Genomic DNA, 20,402 nt, shown 5'->3' on the forward strand with positions numbered 1-20,402 from the left:
GTTGTGGGGAGGCCTGCGAATACAGGTGTCAAGCCTGAACATCTATTTGTCATACAACTATTATGAATTCATGTGACATCACCGCAGCATACATACTGTATCAGAATACAGTGGCCGTGATTGTGCATTACAGGGTTGAGGTTATACAAGTACAGAACAGCTTATATTCCAGTGGCCAATCAATTAAACAACATCAGATTTGTGACGTCAGTCAAGAACTCAGTCATCCAGTATAAAGTGTTGTACAGTGGGTCTTTAGTTCTTTTGTTGACTTGTTCTTTCATTGTGAGTAGGTGAGTTAGAGAGCTGTTGACTAATACAGATTTGTATTTCTATCGAAATGGGCAAGAAACAAGGAAAGGGTAACAAGAAGGGAAACCGGGATGAGGAGGTTGATGAAGAGGGTCAGGGTGAAATGGGCAAGGAACAGAAAATAGACGATTGTGTGGACATTGAGGCTTTAGCTGCAGAGATCGAGGGTGCAGAAGCAGCCAAGAAGACCAAAGGAAAAAAGAAAAAGGGCGCCAAGAAAAACGATCCTTTTGAAGAGGATGATATCATAAAGGAGTTAAACGAGTTATCTCTGGAAACACAGGGAGGAACGCTCAACAAACACACCACAAAAGTGGAGAGTGTGGTGCCTCCCAAACCAGAGAAGACCAGGAAAAAAGGGAAGAAGGGAAACCAGGATAAAGAGGGTGATGAAGAGGAGGGTCGGGGTGACATGGAGAAAATCAAAGATCAGAAAGACGAGAAGGCTCCTGTCCCTATTGCCTCTGACTCTGGGTCTCATTCTCATCAGAAGGACAAGAAGACGGACAAGAACAAGAAGAAAGGACCAAGTAAATCCTCAGTGAAGCTCATAAAGGAACTAATGGCCAAACAGAAAGAGGAGGAGGAGCGAGTGAAGAGAGAGGAAGAGGAGAAACAGAAGAGACTTATAGAGCAGGAACAACAGAGACTGGAGCAGGAGCGTCTTGAACAAGAAATGAAAGAGAACAAGAAACAAAAGGAGAGAGAGAGGAGGGAGAGACTGAAAAAAGAAGGAAAGCTCCTCACCAAGGCTCAGAAAGAAGATAGAGCCAGAGCCCAGGCTACGCTCAAAATACTGCAGGCTCAAGGTGTTGAAGTGCCATCCAAGGCCTCTGTGTTAAAGAAGAAGCAAGTGTATGGAGATAAGAGGAAGAGGATCGCTACAAAGACACCTAAAGAAACTTCTGAGGTGTCATCACCGGTCTCTGAGTCTCTAGAGGCAAAAATGGAGACAGAGACGGTAACCAAACCAGCAGAGCTGCTGGACAAACCAGATACAGAGGTGAATGATTGGGAGGCCATAACCAACAGTGATGATGATAATTGGGAGGCCATAGTCACCAGCGATGAGGAGAAAGATTTAAGGAAGGTCCACATTGAGGTGAAGGAAACATCTGCTCCCGCTCAGCCCAAACAGTCCAATGCTCCCGACAACACCAGTGAGGTGGAAGGTGAAGATGAAGACAACGAGAAGAGCAATGAGGAAGAGAAGATAGCAGTGGAGAAGGGGAGAAGAGGGCAGCGGGATAAAAAAGGAAAGAAGAGCGAACGGGAGAGCAGTCGAGAACATGGAAAACATGCAGAGAACATTTGTAACATCAACCTGGACAAGCTGAGAGCTCCTGTTGTGTGTGTGCTAGGACACGTAGACACAGGAAAGACAAAGATCCTAGACAAGTTGCGTCACACTCAAGTGCAGGATGGTGAGGCAGGAGGAATCACTCAGCAGATTGGGGCCACCAACGTTCCTCTGGAAGCCATTATAGAACAGGCAAAGATGGTTCAAGGTTTTGACAAAGACAAAATTAAGATTCCTGGTATGTTGATTATAGACACACCTGGACATGAGTCATTCTGTAATCTACGTAATAGAGGTAGTTCCATGTGTGACATCGCCATCCTGGTTGTTGACATCATGCATGGACTGGAGAAACAGACGCTGGAGTCCATCAATCTATTGAGAAAGAAGAAGGTTCCCTTTATAGTCGCTCTCAACAAGATTGACTGTCTGTATGATTGGAAGAAGAGTCCAGAGACAGACATCGTTGCTACCTTGAAGAATCAGCAAAGAAACACCACAGATCAGTTTAATACACAAGTCAAGGAAATCACTTTAGAGTTCAATAAGGAGGCTCTGAATGTTGCATTGTTCCATGAAAACAAAGATCCCAAAACGTATGTGTCGCTGGTCCCTACCTCGGCCAAGACTGGGGACGGAATAGGCAACATTATTGCTCTGCTGGTGGAACTCTCACAGATCAGGTTAGCAAAGACATTGGTTCATAGTGATGAGCTCAGCGCCCAGATCATGGAGGTCAAAGCATTACCTGGGATGGGAATCACTATAGATGTAATTCTGATAAATGGTTGTCTAAGAGAAGGAGAGACCATCATCGTTCCTGGAGTGGACGGAGCAATCGTCACACAGATCAGAGGACTTCTCCTGCCTCCTCCTATGAAGGAGCTCAGAGTCACTAACCAGTATGAGAAGCATAAGGAGGTGTGTACGTCTCAGGGAGTGAGGATTATGGCTAAAAACTTGGAAAAGACTCTGGCAGGACTCCCCCTGCTGGTAGCACACAGAGATGACGAGATCCCTGTGCTAAAGAAAGAGCTTGAAACGCTGGTTACGGAGACAATGAATGCCTTTGCTGCCAAAAAGGAGAAGAAGGGAGTTTATGTCCAGGCCTCCACAATGGGATCACTTGAGGCCCTACTGGACTTCCTACACGCTTCTAAAGTACCATATGCTGGATTCAACATTGGTCCTGTACACAAGAATGACATCATGACCGCTTCTACCATGCTGGAACACGACCCACAGTATGCAGTGATCCTGGCATTTGATGTTAAAGTGGAGAGAGAAATTCAGGAGATGGCAGACAGTCTAGGAGTGAGGGTGTTCTCCGCAGACATCATATACCATCTGTTTGACGCCTTCACCAAGTACAGAGAGGACTATAAGGCGGCTAAACAAGAAGAGTTCAAACATATAGCAGTGTTTCCAGTGAAGATGAAGATTATTCCTCGTTCCATCTTTAACTCCAGAGATCCCATATTAATCGGTGTGACTGTGGAGGAAGGCATCCTGCGACTGGGCACCCCGCTCTGTGTCCCTTCCAAAGGGTCTGTGGACATCGGTATAGTAACCGGTATTGAGGTGAATCATAAGCCGATGGACTCTGCCAAGAAAGGTCAGGACATTTGTGTGAAAATTGACTCTATTCCCGGAGAGTCTCCCAAGATGGTCGGACGGCACTTTGAAGAGACTGATTTAATCGTCAGCAAGATCAGTCGAGAATCCATCGATGCTTTGAAGAACTGGTTTCGTGAGGACATGAAGAAATCTGATTGGCAGCTCATCAAGGAACTCAAAACGACATTTGAAATCATTTGAGACCCTGACCCCTGCCGGACGAGAGATCACACGCACCCCTGTATGAGACCACACACACGCTGAGGCCAGGAGGTGGGTGGCCCTTTCTCTCCCTCAGAGGGATAATAAGAATGTAGAGGGGTGAAATACTGAACATGTTTTTTTTTTCTGTCACAAAAGGAACACTTTTTTTTTTCTTGTCATTGTTGTAAACAGAAAAAATATATACTTTCTGGCTTGCATTTAACAACATTAAACTCCTTTGCCACTCGATTATTTAATCTGTGTTACTGTGTTACTATTCTGCCATTTTTAACTGCCTCATACATTGGCATTTCTTCTAACAGTGCACCCTATATGTGCGAGTGCATAAATCTTATTCTGAATGTATGGACGATCTGATCTGATTGTGTATATAATAATATACCACTTATATACAGAATATTTCAAAATGACCCGTATTCCTTCAGTTTGGACTGACTGTCTGTAAATGACATCTAATATAACTTAATAGACCGAATGTCTGTCCATCCGTCTGGAACTAATGCTCTACGTTTGGTGAGGTTTAATGATGACGATTGGTGAAGTTTCACGAAGTTTCGACCATCCAGACAATATACGTTAAGGACTAGTTTTACATTAAAGGACAACTTTGTTTTTTAACAACAAGGGTTCATTCATATTTTAGATTGTAATTAGAGAAAATGTTTTCATGTATTGCTTTCTATCGTTTTAGTGATTTTAATTTCAGTGGTTGGGGGTAGAGGTCTTCGGACCTGCCCGAGATCCGAAATTACCCGCGATCCGAACCGCCCCGAGCCGGGTAACGGGGCCGTTTTCGAGCTTTTACCGCGGGGCGGGCCGGGGCCGGGGCCGTCTGCCCCGGTTCCCCGGGTATCTCCTGTTACCCGAGTGGAGCCGAGACAGGCCGAGATTGAAGTGAAAGCGAACGCAACAACTGCACCAAATAGATAACGCCACACGATGGCACTAAAGATGCAGCATGTAATCTGTTGCATTGGTTGTGAGAACTGACTCACTCAGTCACAACAACACTGACTGTATCAGTTGGATTGTTATTATTATCAAAGATATTAACGTAACGTTTTGGTTAACGGTTTACAATGGAGTTGTCATTGCGTGTTGTCATGCTCTGCAGAGCAAAATGGACACTCAAAGCAGAAAGATATAATGAACAACACATGCGACAGAAAACGATAGCATTAGCATTTGCTAGCCAAAGAAGAAGGAATAAAAACATGGATTTATTTGTATTTACAAACTGTCCGCATTGACTTACTGGTCTGGGAAAAGATCATCTTTTGGCGAGAGGCACAGCGCCGCTGACAGCAACAGCAGCACCGTGGCGACGTTAGGTAAGAAATATGTCTGATACAACTCTTAATATAATAACGTTGGCATTCTTTCATTTCGGGGCGACAGGTTCGGGTCTCGGATCTCCCGTTCTGCTCGGGTTTCGGATCCAATTTTTCTAATAACAGGCGGGGCCGTTCGGATCGGATCCATCACGTCTCGGGGCTGATCGGGTAACGGTTCTCAAATTCCAAATGATAGACGGGGCCATATGGGTCCGGGTCCATTTCCCCCGGGTCCTTTTGGGTTCGGGTAGTTCAAATTGGACCCGTGAAGACCTCTAGTTGGGGGCATGCGTAGTTGCGTACAAGTGGCTAAATATGTATTTTTTGTCACAATAAGCCCATTCCCAAGATGCACAATCTTTCATGAACAGATGTGACTTATGGGGGCTAGAAGTGTTACTGTATACAGTAAAAGTGTATAAAAATACATATTTAGCCACTGGTACGCATGCCCCCAACCACTGAAATCAAAATGTCTAAAACGGCTAAAATGATATTAGAAAGCAGTAAATGAAACGTTTTAGCACTCGGCTTTTCTTTTCTCTAATTACAATCTAAAACATGAACCCAACGCGACACGTTGTGAGCTTGTAGATCGGCTATTTTTTGGCAAAAGACATTAATAGAGAGTGAAAAAAAGACTATCAAGTACATATATTATAAGTAACTTTTACCAATTATAGAGGGTTTAAGTGGTACCGGATATGCAGCTAAATAAAAGGTGAATTGATCCCAGTGCATGACGGAGGACAATATCACGATAAATTAAATCTCCATGATACGATTATCGTGTTTTTTAACACAATAAACGATAATATCGCGTATCGTCCCATCCCTAGTATGTACATATATATTTTTTACTTCATGGACAACTTGACATCCAGGCATTTCGTGGTGCTTCCAATGTGCAAGCCAAACCTCATATCTGGGTTAAAGGTTCCCCAGTCAGTCAGTATGGGGAGGTTGTGTAATGTCTGGATCCTCAGGGGAGACTGCTGTAAAACCAAGACCCAAAGTTCACAGAAATACTTCTACGATCCAAGAATTAAAAAAAATGCATTAGACTCAAAAAACCATTACAAGTTTTGACAGAGATGACAGAGATATCTTTTATAATTTTATTATTATTAAAATGGGTAAGTCGATATAAGGGCTCATTGTGTGAAAGTTGCTAAAGGAATTGAATATAGTACATTATCTGTAACAAATAGACAGATCGTGTGCTGTGTAATTACGTAGTGTGATTGTATATTGGTGTATGTCTGTTATGCGTGCCTGCGTGTGTTGGGTCAGGTCGGTGTGTGTGTTATTTCTGCCGCAGAACTGTGTATACCTGTGTGTGTGTGTGTGTGTGTGTGTGTGTGTGTGTGTGTGTGTGTGTGTGTGTGTGTTATCTTTTGTGTATGCTGAGGTGACGTATCTCATCTACTCTGTTTCGGTGCAGCTGGAAGGCCGGAGTGACCCACTGGCCACAGGAACAGCGGTCTCCACACCAGTTGAATGAGCCCAGTTTAGAGCTACACTTCGGACACAGCAGCTAAAATGGCACACATACACATAACAGAACAGAGACAAGAGATCAACCACTTTTTAGGCAAATGTTAATTTGATGGCAAAAAGAAAGGTGAAATAAATGATTATGTGCTCAGATTGTTGCACTGTATATTGCTGTGCCTCCAGTAATGTGATATGTAACCACTGAAATGACATCATACAATTCTCTGACTGCTGAGGTTCTTTTTCTTACCAGTTACTAGTTTTTTTCTCTTTGGTTTAGTCTATGAAATACATTTTATAAGAGAAAACAAGGATAAAATGTTGGGATTAACATCACATCACAGTACACCTGTGATGTGATAAAATAAAGTTGATTAGTGGTACCACTGGCGGGTGGTATTCATGTAAGCAACTCGGATTTGGTTTCTTGGGTACTACTGTAGGTTAATATCAGACCCCTTGAAGTATGTGGGAATGACAAGACTGGGCCAAAGATTGGTTAAAATGAGGCATCCCAGCTCCTCATTCAGACATCTGTCATATCAAAGCTTGACTATTGTAACTCTCTCCTCACTGGTCTCCCGGCATGTGCACTTAAACCTCTCCAACTGATCCAAAATGCCGCGGCACGACTGGTCTTCAACCAGCCTAAGTTCTCACATGTCTCTCCCCTTCTCCGCAGCCTCCACTGGCTCCCGGTTGCGGCCCGCACTGAATACAAAACACTGATGCTGACCTTCAAAGCAGCCAAAGGTATGGCTCCTCCATACCTCCAAAACCTGATCAACCCCTACACCCCCACCCGCTCACTTAGATCAGCCAACACAGGGATGCTGACAGAACCCTCGCTAAAAACTCCAGGGCAAAAATCCACTCGTCCGAGACAGTTTGCCCTCCTGGCCCCCAAGTTGTGGAATAAACTCCCTGTTGCACTTAGAACAACGGACTCACTCACTAGCTTTCGCCGTGGACTGAAGACTCACCTTTTCAGACTCCACCTAAACCCTTAGCACTACAGAAAAGTCAGTGACCATACATGAAGCTAGTTAGCATTAGTTTTTTGTCTTTAGGTTTTTAGAACTTTGATTATACTGTGTTTTTTTCTAGATAAATATCCATTTGCATTTGTTATATTGTTGATGTTCTGACATATTATCTTGTTTATTATTGTGATGTTATCTGCTTATTGTAAGTCGCTTTGGATTAAAAGCGTCTGCTAAATGCCTAAACTGTAAACTGTAAACTATTAATCTATTAATCATTCTTATTGACAGTAGAATAACTGAGGAAGATGCAGTAGCATTGAAACGTCATTATTGAAAATGTTGAAGACCCCTGATCTTATGTATTATACTTATTAATATGCTGCATAATTAGTATGTGTGTATCTTACCTGCCCATCCATCACCCCCAGTAAGGCCTGCTCCATCCACTGGACTGGTTCTATGAAGTACGACGTACATTGTACATCACCTAAACAACAATACAGGATCTAACTTAGATACAGAAATATTCTTACAGATGCTGTGACGTAACGCCTCCTGTCATACATGCACAGCACAGACATACTGTACATACTGTACGTATTTGATCAAACAAATGTTTACACAATGTGTGTGTGTGTGTGTGTGTGTGTGTGTGTGTGTGTGTGTGTGTGTGTGTGTGTGTGTGAGAGAGAGACTAGAGCACGCTGAATTGAAAATGGAATGTATCTGCTGTCGGGCAGAAACCAACAATGTCCAAAATATTAACTATTCAGCAAATGACATGCAACACAATACATCAAACTTGCTATGTTGACTTTATACATTGTCAGATACTTGAATGTGCACTTATATCGTCATCAACTTTACCCAAATCCAGCTCAAGTGGAGTTAGGAGGTTTTTGATCATTAACGTGTTTGTTTTGTCCATCATTGATTAGAACGATGACGTCAGAAGGGGGGGGGGGGGGGGGGGAACTATGTTTGAGTTAGGTGATTTGAATGACAGGTCGAGGATCCAATGGAGTTAGGAGGTTTAGTTGCTTTAGCGCTTTTTAATACTTTTCATTGGTTAACTATTTGTGAAACCCAAGCACAGACATAAACACTGATTTATTAAAAGAGATAGTTGGTTTCTGCCCGACAGCGATGATATTTGTAATTTAATTGGCTTAAGGGAGGACCGTGGCCGGCGGACCACGTCATCACGCTCATGTCACTATGAAATTAAATCAAAGCAGTCATGGAAGATAAATAGATAACAAATATTTATTCAGCCCGCCAGGATTTTGTGGACGGACTTCTTGTTCCATGTCCTACATAATATCTACACAAGCAGATAATGTATATCTAATATCTAAAGACACTCTGGCTGGTTTGCAGATCATCAATAGTTAATATAATTGTCAAGCCTTCTTACCGGTGAGGTTACTGGCCTTCTTGTGACTAAAGGCTAAGGCTCCACTCCCCACTGGATGACTGAGAATACTGGAATCACGGAACAGAGTTCTTCTGCAGATCGGGGAACACATAAAACACATGCATACAAGTGATATTGTGATATTAAAAATACCCTTGTTTCTCTGTGCATCTCTGAAGGACATCATTGCCCGTCCTTCCCCTGTGTCCATTACTACATTTTTGGTCATGAAAAACACAAAAGTCAGACAAAAGTAGCAAAACATTGGCAATACAGAGCCAAATCAAACAATTAAAATATTGTGTAAAAGTTCATTTTCTTCTGTAATATAATTCAAAAAAGGAAACTTTCATATGTTCTAGATTTATAGTGCATGAACATCAAAAATCCATATCTCAAAAATATTAGAATATTAGACGTGACCACTCAAAAGAAGGATTTACCATACAGAAATGTCAATGTACTGTATGTATGTTTGTTAATGCACTCAATACTTGGTCTGGAATATTTTTGAACAAATGTCTTCATCAATAGGGTGTGGTATGGAGGTGATCAGCCTGTGGCACTGTTGAGGTGTTATGGAAGCCCAGGTTTGCTTTAATAGAAGCTGTGTGGTTGAGTCTGGTGTCTCTCATCTTCCTTCCTCTTGACGAGAGACATCTGAACTTGATATAACAAAACCCAGCTAAACCAGCATTGCATTGAATTACTGGTGTTGGTCGTCTTGGTCCACTGTGTTTTATCAAGTTCAGAGTCAACACAGCCATCTAGATTAGAGATTGTGTGTTTCTGTACGTTGACAAGCTTTATAGAGATGCTCAATTCCTTTTCCAGAAGCACTTACCCACAGAGCCAAAGCTACTAGTGGTGTACTGACCATGCCATTACTGGGCTTAACTGACGCTGGCCTGACCTCAACCCCAAAGAGAATCGGTATTGTATTGTCAAAAGGAAGATGAGGAGACACCAGACCCAACCACACAGATGAGCTAAACGCCTCTATCAAAGCAAACCTGGGCTACCATAACACCTCAGCAGTACCACAGGCTGATCACTTTCATGCTGCATGCCACGCCGCATATAATGAAGACATTTGTTAAAAATGATTCCAGACCAAGTACTGAGTGCATAAATTAATTAACATACTTTTCAGAAGTTTGACATTTCTGTATTACAAATCCTTCTTTTGAGTGGTCACGTGTAATATTCTAATGTTTTGAGATATGGATTTTTAGTTGTCATGAGCTGTATGCCATAAAACAAAACAGAAAAGGTTTTGAATATTTCGCTGCATGCACAATGAATCTAGAATATATGAAAGTTTCAATGTTTGAATTATACTACAGAAGAAAAATAACTTTTACACAATATTCAAATTTTTGGAGATGGCTCTGTACAGTTTGACTTGGTGGTATACAGGTAGTGCTAGGCTTGGACGTGCTCCCTGTAGCATTACACCATTCTGGGAGCATTTGGAGCAGAACCAAGACAAGTGGGGCGGAGCAGCAACAGTAGTATACACGTCAGCAAAGAAAACTCAGTGTGTAAGTGAGTATTTAAAGAAACATCTTTAAATAGACGGCCAATCAGTATAGAGAAAGATGTGAAGAGAGTGATAGGATAGCTGTCAGCTGACACAGCACAATGTGACTGACTGATCACGCCAGGTTGTTTCTCCATGAAGTTTCCAAATTGGTTAATTCACTCAGTTCATGGTTTTTATCCCTCACCTGCACTTCCGGCACCTGTAGGAAACCTCAGGAGAGCTGGAGTGGGCAGGGTCAGCGGCAAACACCTCCCTGGGGACCTGTTGCAGTTCTGCATGTGACGCACGCACACACGCACAAGACGGAAAATACAAATAGAAACAAAATACCATATTTCATTCATTTCATTCATTGTACTTGCATGATGGAAGTGAACAAGAGTCTTGAACCAGGACCTGACTAGCTGATGTTTTCTACTGGTAAACCACACAGCTCTGTACATTGAACTGAATTTAATTTGTCTAACATTGTCAAATGTTGAAAATAGCCGATCTACAAGTTCACAATGTCACAAGAAGATAGATCTGCTATTTTCGGCGCACAACAACGATGTATGACATATAAGTGCATATTTTATGTCAGTATCGGTCAATCATGTTCATTTAATTGTGGGAAGGCAAAATCGTGATAGAGATTAAAATTTGATTCATTGTGCAGCCCTGATGTATGAACAATAAAGTTAAAATAATATCTTCTTTTATCACATACCCAGCCTTTATTTACCCTGGGTGGGGCTGATAAAAGGACAAAGAGGGTGATAAAAAGTTATGCTGATTGCCGATTGGCCAATAAAAGTGCAAGCATCGTTTGCAATTTAATTGGCCACTTTTGCTTATGTCAAACAACGTCGATGAAACTCAGCCAACAAACACGGTTGTTGTGTATTTAATTGAGTAATACTTGCAAGACATTGGAGTTTATCAAAGGGGTACACAGAGGAAAACGGTCACATAATCAACCAATCATTCACAGAATAGCTACGTATGGTGACCAACTATGCACTCAGCCAACTCTCTCGTGACACCAAATTACATTTTCATACTGTCCTGGTGAACAAATATTAAGGCGTGTGTGCGTGTGTGTGTGTGTTCATTACCAGGGTATTTTTCAGTGATCTTGGTCAGTCTGTATTGTTTGTATAAAGGACTAGAGGCATCAATTTCACACTGCATGGCCTCATACAGACAGAGCTGCTCCTCAAACCCTCGATTCACCCTGGAACACATCAAATCCTTTTTTGTTTCTTTCTCAAAAATGTAGAAGCCAATTATTTTATCCCCTTTTCTCCCCAATGTAGTCGTTATGCCAATTCATTCCTCTCCACACATGTTTTTGTGTTGTGACTGTTGTCACGTAGGGCCTTCGCCCTACTCCTCCCGCCCAACACTCCCTGCCCCAGCCCAGTAGGAAATTTGCCTGCAGTGACAAACATAACCCTCCTTGCCCAACTTCCCTCCGCTGAACACGTGTTCGCACAGACGCCCGATAAAGCAAGGTGGCGTTCCCGCTACTCCAACGACAGTTTTCGTCGTCGTTGTCGGATGAAAATCTTGTATGTCCAAAACCGTTCGTTTTGAATTTATCATTTTAAAAATGATTTAAACTAGTGAAAACAGCCATTCTACAAGCACACAACGCCTTGCGGTGCGAGGCGTTGTGTGCTTGTAGATCTGCTGTTTTCACCACTTTTGTGCGATTTGTGAAAGAACGTACACATTTGGAGATACGAGATTTCCACCCGACAGCGACTAGTGTTGTTGCTGCTCTTATACCACCATTATTACTGGGGTTGGTGTGGGCCAGACAGTAGCCCCCCGCGGGCCGCAAATGGCCCACGGGCCGCCTATTGGGGAACCCTGCTCTACAACGTCCTCCCGGTGGGGGCTCCTCACTGGCAGGTGAGTCAGTAGGATACGACAGCAGTGAAAACACAGAAATGTGTGTGGAGGAATTAATTGGCACGACTAAATTGGCGAGAAAAAGGGTGTTAAAAATAATTGGCTACTCAAAACGTTTATTAAAAAAATCCATCCACTCATAGTGTAGAATTACACAATACAATGCCATCTTTCACCATATCAGCTAGTCAGTCCACTGTTTCCCAAACACTGGGTCGGGACCCATTTGCAGGTCGCGGAAAAAATTTTATGGGTCACGAATAAATAACCCTTTTATTTTTGGTTTCCTAGATTTAGTTTTTAATTATTTCAAAACATGAAATAAAAATGCACGAAAAATAAGTAATGAATTATAAATTAATTCAATGATTTTTCAAAATAATTTCATGAATATAATTAGAAAACACATTTTTGATGAGAACCAATACTGTACCCATTATCAGTACTCATACTAGGAGGCCAGTCTAAGTCTTAGACTGGAATGTATAGAGAGCATGCATTAATGTACGTTCACACAGTGAGACAGGCAATGGTTCTTACTGTACATCTTGCTTGGCACTCTGCAGTCTTTGGTACGCTTCAGCGAAACTCAGTTGATGTTTCTTCATCAGGTAGGCTGTTACTATGGTGGCACTACGACTGCGACCTGCCTGACTAACACACACACACACACACACACACACACACACACACACACACACACACACACACACACACACACACACACACACACACACACACACACACACACACACACACACACACACACACAAAGAGTCTAGTCAGGGATTTTGCTCAACAGACAGATGAGAAAAGTTCAGAAAACTATTTCCTCCCAATGATTGACAATCCCGTGGCTAGCAGACAGCTGAATAACAGGAATATAATTTGTTTCACTGTGTGCGAAGACTAAATGTAATAGATTTCATTTCATCTCTATTTATTTCATTTATGGTTTTTACATGAATTCATTAGTTTTTCACTTTTTTCTTTTCATTAAATTTTCCATAAATGAAAAGGAGCAGGAAGAAGATAAATTGTATTTATACCTGCCCCTATCCACAAATTAAAGACATCAAATAATAGCTGCTCTGGTGCCCACTGGCCTACCGGTCCAGGCACATGCCACATACTGTAGGCTCTGAAGCCTGACAGCGTGTTGTGGGTTCGAGTCCCGATCCCGAGATTCCCGACGACCTTTGCTGTGTGTCACTCCTCATCTCTCTACCCATTTCCTGTCAGTCTACTGTCCTATCAATAAAGGCATAAAAGCCCCCCCAAAATAAAAATCTTTAAATAATAGCTGCTCTGTCCATTGGCTACCAACCAGTACAGTACATCACCATTAGGGGTGCCACAATACTGAACCGAACCGGTATACCGAACGGCCCTGTAGCGAACCGAACATCCCATACCGAATGAACCGAATGTCTTTATTTTTTTGGGTGTGACCACATAAAAACATAATTTTAACTCTTTCTGTACTCTTTTTTTTTTTAGAAAATCTTCCTCCTAGTATAATCATAATAACTGATTATCATGTTTTAGGGGGGAAACAAATGATTGCACCCCATCTTTAAAATTAACTGAACATTTTGGATTCTTTATTTTTTCATTTTCAATTTTTACTCTACCGAAACCGTGAGCCAAAAACCGAGATACGAACCGAACCGTGTGCTGACTGAACCGTGGCACTCCTAATCACCAGTAAGACTCCCTAATCGGGAGATAAGCGACCGTAGGTCGCTTATCTCCACAAATAGGGCAAAAATGTGTTTTTCCAAAATCTTCCTGATCCATGTTGATGACATGAGTGTAGACATGCTGTGTAGTGATTTTCGTGATTTTAGGGCAAAATCTGTAGGAGCAGTGTCCAAAAATGTGTTTTTAAAAATCGGCCTGAAGGTGGCGCTATATGGGACAGATTCATGGTGATGGGATGAGTGTAGACATACTGTGTAGCGATTTGCGTGATTTTAGGGCAAAAACTGTAGGAGCAGTGTCCAAAAATGTGTTTTAAAAATCGGCCTCATGGTGGCGCTAGAAGAGGGCCATGTGAGAAATGAGGGGTGGGGTGTCCGCGTTGCCTTGGCGGACTAATAGGTACCGGCCCCGGCTCTCCCGGACCCTCCTAGCCCGAGTTACGGCATTTTATGTGAGCTGCAGTGGAGGGGGTCCTCCACTGGGGGCGCCACCACTTTTGCATCCGTTCTGGAGCAGCAGGAGTCGGTGGTCCCCGGGAATTCCCCGTGAGCAGCCCCGTTGGGGTGGTGATTTGGTCATTTTTGCACATTTGGTCATTTTTTACATCTGGGGACTGGAGCTCCGGGGGTCCTTGGAGGTTGTAGTTTGGCAGGCAAGGAGCGTGTGTGCAAAATTTGGCATGGATCGGGGCAACGGTTGCGGAGATATGAGCAGGGCAATAGTGTGACGTGTGAGGTGTGACAGACAGACGGACAGACAGACAGACTGACAGTTTGTGCAGGTTTTGATAGTAAGTGCGACCTACGGTCGCAACCATGATACATCAAATCAAAAAGGAGGGGAGAAACAGTTTACACTTGACCCGTGACCCCTACCAGTGAACCAGTGCAGCCCCTCCTCCTTCCACAGCTTCCTGGATGAACAGGAAGCTGTCATCCATGTAGCTCAAGAGGTCGGAAGTGGCGTCATCCAAAACGTTGATCCACTTCCTGTGAAAACCTCCATCGGCAGGAAGCAGACGTGTGGGATCTTCAGAGTCTACTGATAGGATGTGAGTGACAGCTGCCTCAACCAATCCCGGTTTGTCATTGAGGTCCGCCGCAGTGCCGATGAAAAGCCCAGGATCTACCAGCAGCATGCTATAGACATGAAAATAGACATGAGACATTTACATTACGAGGGAAGGAGAGAGAGAGACAGAGAGAGAGAGAGAGAGAGAGAAATGAGAGAGAGAGAGAGAGAGAGAGAGAGAGAGAGAGAGAGACAGAGAGAGAGAGAGAGAGACAGAGAGACAGAGAGAGAAATGAGAGAGAGAGAGACAGAGAGACAGAGAGAGACACAGAGAGAGAGAGGGAGAGAGAGAGAGAGAGAGAGAGAGAGAGAGAGAGATGAGAGAGAGAGAGAGAGAGAGAGAAATACATATCTGAAAAGAGAAAGACAATAGAAATAGAAGGCCTATTAGCAATGTTAACTGTCACTGGCCGCCTCCTGATTTTGAAAATAACATGACAGTCTGAGCGACAACAATAATTTCACCTACAACTACTTAACTGACAGTAGAAATTGTAATAAATATAATTCATTAAAAGAATACCCATAGAAGCACTTATCGTGTATGTGTGTATGTCTCTCTCTCTATATATATTTACATACAGTATATAGTATGGGCCTCTATACACACACACACACACACACACACACACACACACACACACACACACACACACACAGAGAGAGAGCTATGTTTCTATACTATACGTAGTAGTTTCTATACTATATAGCCTATAGTTAGCTACACATGTTAATAAAAATAAAATAAAAATCAGACAGTACATTGAAGTGATTGAAGCTAATGATGCAGATTCACAGGTACCACTGGAGAGCTGGTGAGATATGCAGCTAGGCTAAATAACATACCTTTTGGTAGCTCTGCTAACACGTTCAGCTTTAACTTTCACAGTACGTATTTAGATCTATTTCATGTATTTATAATTCTCATTAAATGTAGGTAGTGTAATCAAATAACATCGCAATACTGCAAAATAATAATAATAGGGGGTAAAAAGCTAAACTAAACTCATGTGCAACTTGTTGAAGTTGTTTGGTTCGCCAGTCCTATAATCCGGTCAGCAACACATTTCTAAAATTCTTTGTTCCGGGAAGGCCAAGAACATGTAATGCGGTAAATGTGAAAAACAAAAAGTCAATATAGTCAAACAAGCTTGGTGACTATGACATAACAATATTTTTAGATGCGTACTTCCTCAGATAAATAAAGTGTTTATAATTGCTTTTATGTATCTGTGTTGATTGCAGCAGTTGATTGAATAATGTTTAATCAGTTCATCGTCTGTATCTCAGGTTGTCATTTTAGTAAACGCCGCCAGAGGCCGACAAAGGATACGTGTGTGTGTGTGTGTGTGTGTGTGTGTGTGTGTGTGTGTGTGTGTGTGTGTGTGTGTGTGTGTGTGTGTGTGTCTGTGTGAGTGTGAGTGTGAGTGTGAGTGTGTGTGTGTGTGTGTGTGTGTGTGTGTGTGTGTGTGATTTTGATGGACACAGTACAGTTCAGATAAAGGTCTACTAGAGCAGTGGTTCTCAACCTGTGGGGTCTGGACCCCCAGGGGGGTCCCCAAATTATTTTGGGGGGTCCCCAGATGATTGGCTTAATGTGAAACATTGTTTTCTCACTCAACAGTAAACAAACCAACATAAAGTTTAAGTGTATGGAGGGTATCTACTATCTACACATTTCGAAAGTGACAATTTAAGGACTTTTTAATACCTCTAAAATGTCAAATTAAACATTAGCCAAATTGTCAAATATTAAGAAATTGTGAAAATAGCCGATCATTGTGAGCATGTAGATCTGCTATTTTCACAATAGAACCGTGTTATAGGCTACAAAATGTAATGCCTCAACTCTTAGTGCTCGTCAGGATGGGGGGGTCACCAGTTAAAATATGATCATTTGGGGGGTCGCGGCCTGAAAAGGTTGAGAACCACTGTACTAGAGGCCTAAAGGATTTAAACCCAATAATACACTATGGCTTGTTTACATGGGGTCCTTCACAAAGTGCTCAATTCATTGAGACATTAAATAACAGACAAATATACATCAATACTATGCAAAACATCATATAAAGTTTTAAAGGAGATCAGGGATTTACACTCCTGGTAGGGCATTCCACATTTTTGTGGCATTATAGAACAAACAGTTCGTGTGGCACTGAAATGCCTGCTGAGAACGTCCATCCCACAGTCTGTACAGTGTTAGTACATTGTGACACTAATAAAGATTTACAATGTGTTTTATGATGTCAGATACAATTACCAGACAGTGACCACACTCCTCCTCCTGGGCTCATTAAAGAACTGTAGATCAGCTCGTGGCAGAACAACATGTTAGCCTGTTTTTCTGTGTGACTCACACACACCGATATGTTTTTTCATTTCATTTCCCTTTCTCTCTGTCTTTCTCAGACAGGACACTTTTAATTAACATCAAACACACACACACACACACACACACATAGGCCTACACACGGTCAGACCAGACTAGTTGTGGTGGTGTGGCTCTGCGTCAGAGCAGTATCAGGTTGCATGTGAGCACAGTGGGAGTGTTTGTTGTGGTGTTTTTGGTTTGAAAAGACTGTGCGGTCCTGATGTTGGGTCAAGGATTAAGCAGCAGCTGGCCTGTAGGAGTGTTAACAGACATTGTCTCACAGTGTCTGACTCTATCATCATCACCAGCTCACATCAGCCTTCAACAGCCTGTTTGTCTGCATCCCTACGCACCACTGTGCCAACAGGTGGTGTTGTGGTTGAGATGCTCATAGCCCAGGGGTCTTCAACGTTTTCAGGCCAAGGACCCCTTAGTTGAGATAGAGATAAAGCAGGGACCCCCACAAGCTTATCATAGATTCCATATAGTTTCATTGTTTGACAGCACGATCATCAGTGTATTTTGGATTCACTGATGATCATTCAATTTGTGTTTTCAGATACTTAATCAGTTGAACCGTCAATAGGCCTACTTAATAAACTTGACCTTTCACTCTGTACTTAGTCTGCTCTTTTTCCCCTCTACACCAAACCTCTTTGCCAAAAATAGCCGATCTAGATCTGCTACTTTTGGCTAAAGTTCTCAGATTATGGACGCTAGGGTTCAAATGCTTAATATAAAAAAGGAGAAAAAAGCTTCTATCACACAAAGATTTGGAGGGGCAGGAGGACCCCCTCTAGTAACTCTGAGGACCCCCTGTTGAAGACCATTGCAGTAGGCATAGGCTAGCACGTGCAGTATCCCTGCTGCCCTAAGGAATGAGACCTCTGAGTCCTGTGTCTATAATCCATCTGCCCCACAGCTTTCCTACTATAGGCCTACTGTTAACCTCATATTGATCAAAGACAGCCCGTCCTTAACTGTCCATTTTTACAGCAGTTAAATCCATGTGCATAAAAGATAATACAGAATATTTACCTTGAAGTTAAAATGAATGACTAAACTGTGATTCACAGTGACACTGACTGAAGATACAATATGTGACTTTGACAGCCCTCTCACTGACACACGCAGACAGGTAGGTGCTCACGCGCACGTACGCGCACGCACGCACGCGCACAGACACACACACACACACACACACACACACACACACACACACACACACACACACACACACACACACACACACACACACACACACACACACACACACACACACACACACACACACACACACACACACACACACACACACACACACACACACACACACTTCAATTAGATCTTGCTAGTTGGAACTACCTATCCACTTTGTACCTTGTGACACTTGCTAGTTGGAGTGATATGAGTCAGGTACAGGATAAACAAGTGATATTGGAATGATGAAACAAATGAACAAGCAGACAAAATTGGAACACAAGCCGATAATGCCCACTTTGTGAGGTTTGCAAAATACAAATACAAAATTCTTCTTCTGTGAATTATAGTTTCCCAACATTCTATTTATATGCTCTGTGCCCTACAGTATGTTCCTTTTGTGGATTCCTAGAGATTGAAAGTAGGGAGTAGTAAGTTCTGCACAATGTCTCCACTTACGAAACAGTTTTTTTTTGTACAGCACGTTTCAGTCCAACTGACCTTCATCAGGTGTCTGATGACACCCGTCTCATTTGATGAGGGACTTCTCCCGCCTTTCATGTCAGTTCTTTTCCTACATACCTGTCCTTGTAGATGTGCAAGAGGACTAGATTAAAAGTAGAAATATGAAGCCCAGTAGACACAAACCACAACTTTATATAATCAAACATTGACATCTCAGGATGGACAACAGTGATGCTGCCTGTACCTGAGTACATAACCATGTATGAAACGTAATCGCTTTATTGAGTACCCGGTATCAAAAAGCTTTGGGCTTATCAAGCTTGTTATCGAGCATAGCGGCCCATGATGTCATGTTTAGACAATCAAGACAAGAGGCGATCAATAAATTATTACAGTACTTTCCATAATATAAAGTCATTTAACACTTATTGCACACTAATGAATTATTGTTTTAATGATATTTGTTACTTTTGTCAATTGTCATCTTCATAGATGGTGGTCAGCCACAAACTCACAGTCGCAACATCTGGCCAATACAAAAAGATACGAGTTATGTTCTGAATTTGTCGTCTCATATCTTTCTATAAAATATTAGAAAACGCTCGATAGTGGGCTCGATAAAAGCAATTTAGGTGAGGCTTAAAGAGGCCTCATGTAAAGGAATGTTTGTTTCTTTTTTGTGGCAAATAAAGTATGGTAATTAAGGCTGTTAAAGGCAGTTGTGTGTCACCTCTGGACTGAAGACATTTCCATTGTGTAGGAGTTTGTTTCCAGTCTGTGTAGTAATTCTAAATCTAATTGGTCTGTGCGTGTGCGTGCGTGCGTGCGTGTGTGTGTGTGTGTGAGTGAGTGAGTATGAGTGTGTGTGATGTAGTGTCCTGTCCCAGTCCAGTTGATGAGTATAAAAGGCCAACAGGCTGACAGACAAGACATGAAGAAGCAGTAGCAACCTACAGAGAAGGTAATAACTATAGAACTGTACAAACTTTTCTTTATCTACCTGCTGTATCTCATTCTCTTTTAGCATCCTGCATCTCTTTTTAATTGCATTTCAATATATTTTTCTTTAAGAAGAACTTGAAGGCACAAGCATACAGTATATAATGATATAGTCATTGTATTTCCATTTTTCTTTTCCCCATCCTGCATTTCATGTCTCTCTGGTTCCCTGTCTCCAGTCTGTGGTTTTTCTCTGAGAATACATCGACTCAAATTTGTTTCCTCTCTTATAACAAATCACTTGCACTGCATTGTCGTCTGAAGTATTTGATTAAGATGATGTTGATGAAGATGTGGTCCTTGTTGATGTTGGTCGGCCTGGCTGTGACCTTTGCTGCTGCCACTGCACCAGGTAACAAAATGCAGATACACTTATTAATATTATGCATATATTTGGAACAGAGTCTGTATTTTACACTTTTCTTAACAAAGCTGCCAGGTACTCACAAATGAAATGAC

General features: G+C 42.2%; 2 protein-coding genes across 3 annotated transcripts; one reads left to right on the top strand and one right to left on the bottom strand.

Annotated features, from left to right (window-relative positions):
- Positions 1–340: 340 nt before the first annotated feature.
- On the top strand, positions 341–3,430 carry LOC308284974 (eukaryotic translation initiation factor 5B-like; the record flags this gene model as incomplete). Its single annotated transcript, XM_080725696.1, has 1 exon — positions 341–3,430. The coding sequence occupies one exon, from the start codon at positions 341–343 to the stop codon at positions 3,428–3,430; it is 3,090 nt and encodes a 1,029-aa protein (XP_080581822.1).
- A 2,503-nt stretch (positions 3,431–5,933) lies between these two features.
- Positions 5,934–15,908, bottom strand: dusp12 (dual specificity phosphatase 12). Of its 2 annotated transcripts, none has more exons than XM_080726576.1 (8): positions 15,755–15,908; positions 14,713–14,976; positions 12,674–12,787; positions 11,332–11,450; positions 10,419–10,506; positions 8,689–8,780; positions 7,679–7,758; positions 5,934–6,325 (listed from the first exon to the last, which is right to left on the bottom strand). In XM_080726576.1, exons 2-8 carry the CDS (start codon positions 14,973–14,975, stop codon positions 6,179–6,181), a joined length of 903 nt encoding a protein of 300 aa, XP_080582702.1. In that variant the 5' UTR covers position 14,976; positions 15,755–15,908; the 3' UTR covers positions 5,934–6,178. The 2 variants fall into 2 exon arrangements, with proteins under 2 accessions (XP_080582702.1, XP_080582703.1); XM_080726577.1 differs by having other exon boundaries at positions 15,671–15,760.
- Positions 15,909–20,402: the final 4,494 nt, after the last annotated feature.

The sequence above is a fragment of the Nannobrachium achirus genome, assembly GCF_963921795.1.
Source record: "Nannobrachium achirus genome assembly, chromosome: 5".
Classification (NCBI taxonomy): domain Eukaryota; kingdom Metazoa; phylum Chordata; class Actinopteri; order Myctophiformes; family Myctophidae; genus Nannobrachium; species Nannobrachium achirus.

What these genes read in the sequence shown, in the direction of transcription:
- dusp12 (XM_080726576.1), bottom strand. Translation starts at nt 14,975, where the DNA reads ATGCTGCTGGTAGATCCTGGGCTTTTCATCGGCACTGCGGCGGACCTC. An exon ending in GGGGCTGCACTGGTTCACTG is followed by an intron (nt 12,788 to 14,712) that starts GTAGGGGTCACG and finishes TGTGTGTGTTAG; the next exon opens with TCAGGCAGGTCGCAGTCGTA. An exon ending in GATCACTGAAAAATACCCTG is followed by an intron (nt 10,507 to 11,331) that starts GTAATGAACACA and finishes CGTCACATGCAG; the next exon opens with AACTGCAACAGGTCCCCAGG.